Source organism: Mauremys mutica, chromosome 1 (genome assembly GCF_020497125.1).
Source record: "Mauremys mutica isolate MM-2020 ecotype Southern chromosome 1, ASM2049712v1, whole genome shotgun sequence".
Lineage (NCBI taxonomy): Eukaryota > Metazoa > Chordata > Testudines > Geoemydidae > Mauremys > Mauremys mutica.
In genome coordinates this window covers 359,189,895-359,202,738 of record NC_059072.1, presented here as the reverse complement: position 1 = coordinate 359,202,738, position 12,844 = coordinate 359,189,895, and the positions used below count along the sequence as shown (strand labels likewise).

The 12,844-nt window shown below is 47.2% G+C and overlaps 1 protein-coding gene across 1 annotated transcript; it reads left to right on the top strand.

Moving 5' to 3' along the window:
- The first annotated feature begins 1,639 nt into the window (after positions 1-1,639).
- On the top strand, positions 1,640-5,250 carry LOC123362051 (olfactory receptor 51E2-like). Its single transcript, XM_045002330.1, has 2 exons — positions 1,640-1,719; positions 4,059-5,250. Exons 1-2 carry the CDS (start codon positions 1,640-1,642, stop codon positions 5,044-5,046), a joined length of 1,068 nt encoding a protein of 355 aa, XP_044858265.1. The 3' UTR covers positions 5,047-5,250.
- Positions 5,251-12,844: the final 7,594 nt, after the last annotated feature.

Sequence of the window (12,844 nt, the reverse complement as noted above, 5' to 3'; positions counted from 1 at the left end):
AAGCATAGAGTTCCATCCCTGATCCTCTTGGCTAATAGCCATTGATGGACCTATCCTCCAGGAACTTATCTAACTCTTTTTTGACCTCTGTTATACTTTTGGCCTTCACATCATCCTCTGGCAATGAGTTCCACAGGTTGACTGTGCATTTTGTGAGGAAGCACTTCTGTATGTTTCTTTTAAACCTGCTGTCTATTAACTTCATTGAGTGACCCCTGTTTCTTGTGTTATGTGAAGGAGTAAATAACACTTCCTTATTAACTTTCTCCACACCAGTCAAGATTTTATAAACCATTTTTATCTCTCCTAATATGGAAGCTGTTCGATACCCCTAATCATTTTTGTTGCACTTTTCTGTACCTTTTTCAGTACCAATATATCTTTTTTGAGATGGGGTGACCAGAACTGCATTCAGTATTCAAAGTGTGAGCGTACCATAGATTTATATAGTAGCACAGGGGTAGGCAACCTGTGGCAGGCATGCCAAACGCAGTACAGGAGATGATTTTCAGTGGCACTTACACTGCAGGGGTCCTGGCCACTGGTCCGGGAGGCTCTGCATTTTAATTTAATTTTAAATGAAGCTTCTTAAATATTTTAAAAACCTTATTTATTTTACATACAACAATAGTTTAGTTATATATTATAGACATATAGAAAGAGACCTTCTAAAAAGGTTAAAATTTATTCCTGGCACATGAAATCTTAAACTAGAGTGAATAAGTTAAGACTCGGCATGCCACTTCTGAAAGGTTGCCAACCCCTGTAGTAGCATTATAATATATTCTCTTATTAGCTATCCCTTTCCTATGTTTTCAGAGAACTATCCACAATGACTCCAAGATCTCGTTCCTGAGTATTAATAGCTAATTTAGATCCCATTCAAGGTATGGGCGTAGGGTGACCAGATGTCCCGATTTTATCGGGACAGTCCCGATTTTGGGGTCTTTTTCTTATATAGGCTCCTATTACCCCCCACCCTCATCCTGATTTTTCACATTTGCTGTCTGGTCACCCTAGGTGGGCGTACCATGGTGTGATGGGGCTCCTGCCCCACACTGGGCTCTAAGGGGTTAATATAGCTCTAGGAAGGCTGCACAGGAGGCGACCAATCAGAGAGGGGCTGCGAGGAGCAGCCAATCAGGGCCGAGCTGGCCCATAAAAGAAGGCCTGCAGAGCAGAGCAGCTTCAGTCATGCCCTGACACTTGAGGCGGGAGAAGGACTGGCTGCTTTGCAGGGTAAAGGTAGCGAACACCCTGGACAGAGCAGTGCTGCAGGCAGAGACCCGGGAAGCTAAAGGCAGCTCCTGGCAGATTGCAGGGATCTCCAGGCTGAGGCCCTGAGGCAAGGGCAAAGAGAGTGCTGGGGCCCTGGGGAAGTAGCCTAGGAAAACCTGCTGAGGAGTCGTAGGGGTCGCCGCAAGCAGCAGCCTTCTACAGGGTCCCTGGGCTGGGACCTGGCCTAGCGGGCGGGCCTGGGTCCCCCACACTCACCACTGGGGAAGTGGCTAAACAGTAGACTGTGGTCACCACTGAGAGAAGTGGCTGGACAGGGACTACAGAGACATCGCTGGACGGCTGTCACTGAAGAGGACATCACGGTCCTTGGAGGGATGTGGGTTCAGGAGCAGAAGAGGCGATGGGCGTAGCACCACCACAGCAGGGCGCACTGGCTACCCAAGCTAATTCCCATATTGGCCACAAGGAGGCGCTGGAGAGGTGAGTGCACCCCATCACACATGGATTTATATGAAGGCAATATGATATTTTCTGTCTTATTGTCGATCCCAATTCTAAGGGGAGGGTTAGGTCAGTGGTTTGAGCATTGGCCTGCTAAACCCAGGGTTGTAAATTCAATCCTTAAGGGGGCATTTACAGATGTGGGGTAAAAATCTGTCTGGGGATTGGTCCTGCTTTGAACAGGGGGTTGGACTAGATGACCTCCCCTTCCAATCCTGATATTCTATAAAATCTTCTTATTAAGTATTAAGAGCTAATTTAGACCCCGTCATTTTATATGCATAGTTGGGATTATGATTTCCAATGTCCATTACTTTGCATTTATCAACATTAAATTTTATCTGCCAGTTTGTTGCCCAGTCACCAAGTTTTATTAAATTCCTCTTTGTAGCTCTTTGCAGTCTGCTTTGGACTTAACTATCTTGAATAACTTTATCTCATCTGCAAATGTTGCCACTTCACTGTTAACCCTTTTTCCAGATCATTTATGAATAGGACTGGTCCCAGTACAGACCCCTGGGGGGACACCATTATTTACCTCTGTCCATTCTGAAAACTGACCATTTCTTCCTACCCTTTGTTTCCTATCTTTTAACCAGTTGCAGATCCGTGAAAGGACCTTCCTTCTAATCCCATGACAGTTTACTTTGCTTAAGAGTGTTCGGTGTGGGACTTTGTCAAAGGCTTTCTGAAAATCTAAATACACTGTGTCCACTGGATCTCCCTTCTCCACATGCTTGTTGACCCCCCTCAAAGAATTCTAGTAGATTGGTGAGGCATGATTCCCCTTTACAAAAACCATGTTGACTCTTCCCCAACAAATCATGTTAATCTATATGTTGGATACTTCTATAGTCCTTTACTATAGTTTTTTCAACCAATGTGCCTGGTACTGAAGTTAGGCTGACTGGTATTGTAATTGCCAGGATCACCTCTGGAACCTTTTTTTAAAAATTAGCATCACATTAGCTATCCTCCAGTCATCTGGTACAGAGGCTGATTTCAGCGATAGGTTACATACCACAGTTAGTAGTTCTGCAATTTCATATTTGAGTTCATTCAGAACTCTTGGGTGAATCCCATCGGGTTCCAGTGACTTATTACTGTTTAATTTATCAATTTATTCCAAAACCTCCTCTATAGACACCTCAACCTGGCACAGTTCCTCAGATTTGTCACCTAAAAAGAATGGCTCAGATATGAGGATCTCCCTCACATCCTCTGCAGTGACCCATCCTGGCTCACACAACTGGGTGATATTCATTCCTATGTCTCTTAGGCCGCCTTGAGATTAAGCTTAATCCCTTTCCTCCTCAACTGGGTAACAATGCAACCTATAGGGTAAACTGAGGCACGCATAGGGGTCATAAAAATATTGCAGAAAATTCCCATTTCATCACACCGGTACAGGAAGTAAAAGTAATATTATCCTGCAGCCAAGCAGCATTCCTAATGGTCGTCAGTTGCTTGGAGCAGGTGCTACAGATTACATATTAGCACCTTAAAATCTCAGCATGGACTACAGTGCCTGGAGGTGCAGGACAGAGGCAAATGGAATGTCCCCAGGGCATCCAAGCCAAAGAAGCAACTGAAACATTCTGCAATGGGCACCGCATGTGTTTTTTTCCCCTGCAGCCCTCTCCATGGGGCTACCTCCCCTGACCCCATTAGGGTGTCCATTACATTAGGTGGGGCTACAACCTCCCTGCTCCTTTTCACTCAGGGAGCAAAGGACCCAAGAGTCAGACCTGTCCCTGTCACAGGGGAACTGGTCCCTGTTATCAGACCTGGGCCCAGCCCCCCGTGTCAGAGCCCAATCCAGCCAGTTGAAAGGGGCTGGGCGACACCTGGGCCTATAGAGGGCTGCAAGAGCCCAGCAGAGGGAGAGAGGGTGACTGGCACAGGCCGTGTCTGGGGAAGGGAAGCACCGTGGAGTGGAGCTAACGCCTGTGGTGGGTCCCTGAAGGAGGAGCTAAGGGCTCGGGGCTCAGGGTGGAAGCCCTGGGCCTGCTGTGCTGACCAGAACTGGGAAGCTAATTTATTGTTAGTAGTCTGGGCAGCGGGTGTCAAAGGCCAGGACAGGCTAAGCCTCCCCCGACCCAGGCCATAGCCCCACCCATGTTCCGCCCCGAGGCCCTGCCCTCACTCCCCCTCTATCCGGAAGCCTGGGGCGGATGGGGCGAGGCTGGTGGGCCAGCCTCCCCGAAGGAGGGGTTCACCCACCGCCCAGGGTTAGTGGCACCTACTTGCCGTGATCCCGTCAGACGCAGTATCACCAGACGTGCTTCATTACAATACTGTTTCCCTGTCCCTGGCAGAGGTGGGAGACAACATGGAATAGCTTCACTGGATTTCAGCCGGCGCACCGTGCCCTCTCCCAACAACACCCACTTCAGCCCTTCCTCCTTCGTCTTGGCCGGCACGCCCGGGCTGGAAGCTGCCCGTTTCTGGCTGGCGATCCCTCTGTGCTCCATGTACCTCGTGGCCATTGTAGGCAACGGCGCGGTGGTGTTCATTGTAAAGACGGAGCTGAGCCTCCGTGCCCCCATGTACATCTTCCTCTGTATGCTGGCTGCCATCGACCTGGCGCTGTCCACCTGCACCATGCCCAGAATGCTCTCCCTCCTGTGGTTTGACTGGAGGGAAATCAGCTTCGGTGCCTGCCTGCTCCAGATTTTCCTCATCCACACCCTGTCCGCTGTCGAGTCCACCGTCCTCCTGGTCATGGCCTGGGATCGGTACATGGCCATATGCCACCCTCTGCGGCACGCGACCATCCTCACCAATCTGGTGACGACAAAGATAGGCCTGGCCGCTGTGGCTAGGGGCGTGTTGTTCTTCCTCCCTTTGCCCTTGCTCATTCTTCGCCTATCGTTCTGCAGCTCCAACGTCCTGTCGCACTCCTATTGTTTGCACCAGGACGTTATGAACCTGGCCTGCACCAGCACCACGGTCAATGTCGTCTATGGCTTGACTGCTATTCTCTTGGTGATGGGGCTCGATGCGCTACTGATTGCCTTGTCCTACTTCATGATCATCAAGGCTGTCTTGCAGCTGTCCTCGAGGAAGGAGCGTGTCAAGGCTTTCAGCACCTGTGTGGCCCACCTCTGTGTGGTCCTGGGCTTCTACGTGCCACTGATTGGACTGTCCGTGGTGCACAGGTTTGGGAAAGGCCTTGCTCCGCTGGTTCAGGTTGTCATGGGGGACGTCTACCTTTTGGTGCCGCCCGTGCTGAATCCCATTGTCTACGGGGCGAGGACCAAACAGATACGCAGACGGATCCTGAGGTGGATTCTCCATCACTGACCATTTTTAAAACAAGATGAGATGTTTTCCTAAAAGACCTGCTCTGGGAATAATTCTGGAGCAGGTCCCTGGCCTATGCTACATAGGAGGTCAGACTAGATGATCACAACAGTCCCTTCTGGCCTTGGAATCCATGAATCTGTAACTTAAGATTGATAATGAAGGAGCCACTCAGACACTTGCCTCCACTTTGTCTTCTGTATCCACCTGTCTTCTCTTGTCTTATACACCTCTACCCCGCTATAACACGGTTATGGGGAGCCAAAAATCCCTACCGCGTTATAGCTGAAACCTCGTTATATCAGGGTAGGGGCAGCAGGGCTCTGGCGGTGATTTAAAGGGCCCGGGGCTCCCTGCAGCAGCCGGAGCCCCAGAGTCTTTAAAGCACCGCTGGAGCCCCGCTGCTACCACGCTGTATGTGAACCCGTGTTGTATCAGGTCGTGTTATAGCGGGGTAGCGGTGTACTGAGATTGGAAGCTCTCTGGAGCAGGGACTGTCGTTTTGTTCTGTTTGTACAGCACCTAGCACAACAGCTGGTCTATAACCGTGGCTCCCAGGCACTGCTACAACACAAATAACACAAATAATGAACCTAACCTGAGAGTGCACATTCATTCTGAAACAAGAGCCAACACTGTGGTGACGGGAACCAACCCAGGAACCTGGATAGAGAGGTTTGACATTATCTGATTAAAATATGACCATGTAGATCATTGTTGCAACCACTGTTATATATTTGCAACAAATCTTGTACAAAATGTGGCACGTAAGATGTCTATGAAACGGTTATGAATTGCTGGTTATGATTATGCTATCTGTATGCCTGTATATTTTTTGTATTTGAAGTTATGAGTATTGGCTCTGTACCTCGATTTCAAATGTTTGCTCCTGAGGTAACGTCCACGAGGTAGTTAGCCAGCACATCTTGGAGGGACTATTCAAATGGAGTGACCCATCAAAAGGACGCTTAACTCACAATGGACCATGGGAGATGCCTATCTACATGTAACTTGCCCATGTGAGTCCAAACCCCATCTTGTCATGTGTGATTTTCCCCTAGCTGTGCTGAGGGCTGTGTTTGAAACAGTGGGTTTTCCTGCACATGGCAGAAACCATAAAAGGCCCTGGAAACACCTCCATTTTGCCTCTTTCCCACTCAAACCTCTGGACTATGGACTTACACTAATGGGAGCATCTAACCAATGGACTGAGGTCCTTCCAATGATTTGGAAGCAACCAGAGACTTATCCAGCCAGCAGTTTATTCTACTACTGCTACAAGCCTGAACCAAGAACTTTTCAGTTACTGTATGTGTTTGATTAATTTAACCAATTTTAACTCTCACCTTTCTTTGTTTTTGTAAATAAACCTTTAGATTTTAGATACTAAAGAATTGGCATCAGTGTGATTTTGGGGAAAGATCTAAGTTATATATTGACCTGGGTATGTGGTTGGTCCTTTGGGATCAGAAGAATCTTTTATTTGAAGAGATTGGTTTTAAAGAACCACTCATCTCTAAGTCTGGTGTTTTCGGTGGTAATTCAAGGACTGGAGTGCCTAAGGAAACTGCTTTTATGACTTCTTGTTAGCTTGTGTGGTGAAACAGAAGTTTACTTTTGTTGCTGGGTTAGTATATCCTATGGGGGATTAGCCACCAGTCTTGGGGTGTATCTGCCCTGTTTCTCAGCAGTTTGTCCTGAATTTGGCGTTCTCGGTTGTGGCCCACAGAGGCACGGTTACAAGAGGTTGCCCTATGGGGAGGTCTGGATGGCTCAGAGGCTTGTTAAGTAGCTGTATACCCTCCCCTTTCTAAGTCCTGAGATCCAATCTATCCCCGATTAGTGGCTGAGCTGGGTGAACACTGCAAAAAGTTATCAGCTAATAGTCATATGAATTTTCAAATGAATTCTCCATGTTCATGGCTCTTGTGGAAGCCAATTAATAATTAACAAGGATTTGAAGAGATCTTAATGAATGTTAGTTAGTTAGCATGAGTTAGGCTAGCTGTGACCCTAATGACATGAGATTTGTAGAAGCAAGATAATGTAAGACAGAGTGAACTGTGTGAAAGTTATTACGACCTTGCAATATGCAGTCTTGCTTTTTTCTAGTAGTGAGACAAATAAGATAGCAAAGAGGCTTATGTATAAACAAATGCAAATGTTTTTTTTTACTGTCTCCATGATTGCTAGAAATTGTCTGTAACAAAGGTATAAAGGCTTGATGTAATTGTTTACCAGTTGAGAGACCTGTCCGGGACTGGGGTGACCCTGTGTCCTATGGCACTCTCTCCCTCCATTGTAATTACTGGAGAAATAATAAAGTATTTGATTTTGCTGCACCCAAACAAAAAAGCGAGAACTGAGTTTTTCTCCGACACTCTTTTGCTTTCACTTTCCAAGTCTATTTTAGCAAACAAGTTTTCTGGCAGGAACATGTGCAGAAACAGTGAATTTGAAGTAAATATGGCTGAGTATTCACAAGAAGCAACTTGATAGGAGCCAAATTTCACATCAGGAACCTGATCAAGAGTCATGTTTCTCCAGTAAGGGACCAGGAACATGTCATGTGACCCATGTGTTCAAGCGAAACAGCTCAGATTCCTCATCTCCAACTCTCTTAACAAACAGCCCATGAACAAGCTAAAACCCGAAAGTTATTCTGGAGGCGTGTGTGCCAAATAATGAACACATTCAAGAAAATCATAATCCATCTACGGAAAAATAGGAAGTAGTGAACAAATGTAAAATGCATAAGAGCCTCAAATTTGCCATCCCCTCACTGCACTTCCTTTCCACAAAAAACTGCATCAAGTTCAAGATCTTGGTCTTTATTTTCAAGGTTCTTAATGAGTTGGTCGTGGGACGCATAAACAAATGACTCTTGAGTAGGAATAGAGATGGCATTTTACCTCTGAATTTGACACTGGTGCAACCACTGCTGGAATTCTGTGTTTAGTTCTGGTGCCCACAGTTCAAGAAGGATGTTGATAAATTGTAGAGGGTTCAGAGAAGAGCCACGAGAATGATTAAAGGGTTAGAAAACCTGCCTGATAGTGATAAATTCAAAGAACTCAATCTATTTAGCTCAACAAAAAGAAGTTAAGGGGTGACTTAATCATAGTCTATAAGTATCTACATGGGGAACAAATATTTAATAATGGGCCTTTCAGTCTAGCAGAGAAAGATCTAACATGATCCAATGGCTGGAAGTTGAAGCTAGAACAATTCAGACTGGAAATAAGGCCTATAATTTTGACAGTGAGAGTAATTAACCATTGGAACAATTTACCAAGGGACGAGGTAGATCCCTTGGCCATAGCTCTACACGCCGGCAGAGTCTGTTCCCCTGTGTTCCGTTCCCAGCTCTGACACCACAGAGCATTTTCCCCATGTCCTCCTTCCCAGTTCTGATGCTACAGAACTTTCTCTGTGTCCTCATTCCCCATTTCCTATTCCCACCTCCTCCTTCTTAGCAGGCCCAAATATACCTGCAGTGCACAACCCTAGTCACACCGCTTATAACTCATGGTCATGTTCTGTTTTGGAGGGTCATGAGTCTGGGGTCTTCATCCCACCTCTTTTGTATCCCATGGAAGGGGTAAGGAGTGAGGTTGGGTTCTGGCCAAGGCAAGGCTTTTCTTTGGCTTTCAGTGTTCCTGGTGCGTCCTTCCCACCCCCCTTGCCCTTCCTGACCGGTTGCTTGACCTTGACTTGAGATAGGAGTTGAGTCAGTCTTAAAGCGTGTGCTCGAATATTATACTCTCACCATGCCCAGTAAACCTTTAACTGTTGTTAGCTGTTCCCATTGTACTAACAAACCCATCTGGCCATGCAGAAGCAACACACACTGTTTCTTTGTTCTTCGTTCATACATATTAGTATAAGATATGAGAGTATCAAAAAGTCAAACCCAAAATTCTATCCCAGGCTAACAAACAGACCTATATACTAACACTAGTCAACAACTTTGCTCCTCTGGTGCAATGGAATATCTGTATATACATTCATGTACGACGGTACAATCCCTGCCCTGAAGAGATGACAATCAAAGGGCCTAATCCAACATCCACTGAAGTCAATGGAAACCTCAGACCCTGATCCTGTCTCTTAAGAGCTGCTTGTGCGACAGTGTAACAACAACGGCTTTATTTAACCCACACACTCAGGAGCAACACTCTATTTTTATTTACCATTAGATGGTGCTCTTTATATGTACAGTACTGTCTATCTACACACACGTATCTACAGATACTGCAAGAGTGAAGCTTATTTAAGCAGGAGAGAGAGTTCCTTCAGGGGCCATCCATCACTAATGCATAGGCTAAGGTAGGCTAACACATCCACCAAGATTTTCAAAAGCAACTACGTGACTGAGGACTAAGTGCCTTTCACTGGGATTTTTGTTCCTAAGTCACTTGAGCACTTCTGGAAATCCCAGCCCACATGTTTCATTTAAAAAAATATATCTCAATATGTCCCACTGGGGCGAGGAATGGAAAAGACACAATAAGTGACAGATGCCAGTCACATCGCCTTATGCATTGCTGGGAGGTGCTCAGATACTACAGGATAGACATGGCATGAGAGCTTAGAATGGAATAGAATGTTATGATCCAATGAATACAGCTGTATAATGTCCTCAGCTTTGTATGTTTTTCGTATTTCATTTCTCTTTTACCTCTTTGTTCAATAAAAATGTTTAATCAAAAGGAGAAAGACACAATATCCTCTTTACTTCTTGTCCAGAACTATTGCATTGAAATTTGCTATTAAAAAACGGGTCCTAGCCCGAGAGGTGGCCATACTTTGGTGACCAGAGACATAAGTCCTACACACGTCTTTAATCAGTTTGTAATGGACTTTGGGATCCTTCTGGATGACAGGTGCCATATAAATGGAAACCACAATAATTCCCACGTCTTGGGTCCCAGTAAGTGAGGGAGTGGCAGAGAGGCAACGCATGTTTATCTGCAACATGCACTGGATCAGAATGAAATTCCCAGCTGACTGAACCATGCCCTGGTGGGAGGTTCAGAAAGCTGATAAATAACCCAACACAGTAAACCTGACAGATGGCAAACCCAGGCACTATGCAACACCCACTGAGTTTTCCTATCTGATGAAGCAAAGAGAATTCTCGGCATCCGTTACTGGCAGACCCTGGTGAGTTTGGACAATGCTGGCTGAAATGTCCTTAAACTGAGCTTGATTGTTTTAAGACACATATTCTACCAGCTCTACTCATGTTGAGTTTAGAAAACTACCTGTCTCCCACAAGATGATGAGTGTCCTCGGACATGCTGAACACCCTTAGCTCCGCTTGTCTTCAGCAGGAGTTGGGGTTTGTCAGCTGCTGGCAGAATTGATCTTGTAGCATAGACAGGGTTTAAAGGGATGAGCATGGGAGACTTCTCAAAGTGCCGGAAGAAGATACTCAGAGGCTGTCTTCTTGAGGAAACTGAGATGTGGTGAGTGCCTGTTAGTATTGGTAGGTGTATGTAAGGACTAGTCATCCATTTATTTATTTTGCCATTTAGCAATTTGTGGTTGGCCAACATACATTCTTGTTGAATGCACATAAGCAATCAGAGGAGCAACTTCTTCAAGTTGCATCCAAGATAACGATCCATTCAAGACAATGATTCACAGATTCATAGAGTTTAAGGCCAGAAGAGACCATTAGGTCATCTAGACCAGTGGTTTTCAAACTTCGGGTTGCGACCCAGTACTGGAATGTAAGCACTTGGTCACAGCGGCTCTGGTCCATCACCGCCAACTGGGCTGTTAAAAGTCCCATCAGCGGTGCTGCCCGGCTAAGGCAGGCTAGTCCCTACCTGTTCTGACACCGCGCTGCGCCCTGGAAGCAGCCAGCAACGGGTCCGGCTCCTAGGAGAGGGGGTCACAGGGCTCCGCGCCCTGCCCCTGTCCCAAGCACCAGCTCCGCACTACCACTGGCTGGTTCCCAGCCAATGGGAGCTGGGGGAGGTGGTGCCTGGGGGCGAGACCCGCGTGGAGCCACTTGCACACTTCCACCTAGGAGATGGACCTGCTGCTGGCCGCTTCCCGGGCGCAGCACAGTCCACAGTGCCAGGACAGACAGGAAACCTGCCTCTGCACCCCTGCTGCGCCTCTGACCGGGAGCTGACCGAGGTAAGCACGCGCCCCAACCCTGCACCCCAATGCCCTGCCCCAGCCTTGAGCCCCCTTCAACCCGGATCCCCTTCCTGCACCCCAAATCCCTCATCTTGGGCCCCAGCCCAGAGCCCAGATCTCCATCTGCACCCCAACACCCTTCCCCAGCCCAGAACCCGCCCACACACCCTGAACCCCTCATTTCCAGCCCCACCCTGCAGCCCTCACCTCTGCACCTCAACCTTCTGCCCCAGACCGGAGCCCCTCCCACACCCCAAACCCCTCATCCCCAGCAACCTTGGGCCGCAGGCATCAACAATTTTCTTCAACTGGGTCACCAGAAAAAAATGTTTGAGAACCACTGGTCTAGTCTGACCTCCTGTGAATCACAGGCTGCAGAATTTCTCCCAGTTACCTCCCGTACTGAGCCCAATGACTTGTGTTTGACTAACGCATCACTTGTGTTCATCTAAAGCATATCTTCCCTGAAGGCATCCAGTGATGGCTTGGAGATAGCAGGAGAATCCACCACCTCCCTTGGAAGCACCATCACTGTTAAAAATGTGTGCCCCATGTCCAAATTTCATTTATCTGGCTTCAGTTTCCAGCCATTGGTTCTTGTTATACTTTTACCTGCTAGATTAAAGAGCCTGTTAGTAGCTGGTATTTTGTCTGTATGAAGGTGCTTGTACACTGTCATCAAGTGAACTCACAGTCTCCTTTGGCTAAGCTAAGCAGGTTCAGCTCTTGAAGTTTCTCATTGTCCGGCATTTTCTCCAGCCCTTCAATCATGTTTGTGGCTCTTTTCTGCACCCTCTCCAATTTTTCAATCTAGGCACCAGACCTGGATGCAGTATTCCAGCATTGGTTTCACCAATGCCAAATACAGAAGTGAGATCACCTCCCTAATTCTACTCACTACCCCCCTGTTTATACTGCCAAGGGTAAGTTGGAAACGACAGAGGAGAAAGACCTGGGTGTATTAGTCAGTCCCAGGATGACTGTGAGCCATGGATGTGATGTGGCTGTGAACAAGGTGCATGAGATCCTAGAATGTGTCAGGCGAGATAGGAAAGTGTTACTATCCTTATACCAGGCACAGGTGAGATCTCCCCTGGCAAACTGTGAAAAATTCTGCTCACTCCTATTCCAGAAAGAATTCAGACTGGAACAGGTGCGGAGAAGGGCTCCTAGGATGGTCAGAGCAATGGCGAGCATGGCTTACAAGGAGACTAAAGAACTTGGCTCATTTACCTAAAACAACACAGGCTGAGCGGGGATTTGATTGCTCCATAAATACGCCGATGGTAGGGGGTAAACACCTGGGAGGGAGACGAGCTCCTGATGCTAAAAGACAATGTTGGCAAAAGAACAAACTGGGACAAACTAGCCATGAGTAAACTCAGTCTGGAAAGGAGAAGGAGGTTTCTGACCATCCGAGGAGGAAGGTTCTGGAACAGCCTCCCAACAGGAGCAGTGGGGGGCCAACAACCCAGCTGGTTTTAAGGTGGAGCTTGACAGGTTTATGCACCGGATGATATACCAGGGTTGCCCATGGCAGGGGTCTGGGCTCACTGACTCAGGAGGTCCCTTCCAGGCCTGTCCCAATGGGTCACAGTCGCCCATTTTGCGTCACACTGGTTGCTCGTGTGGAGTTGCGTAT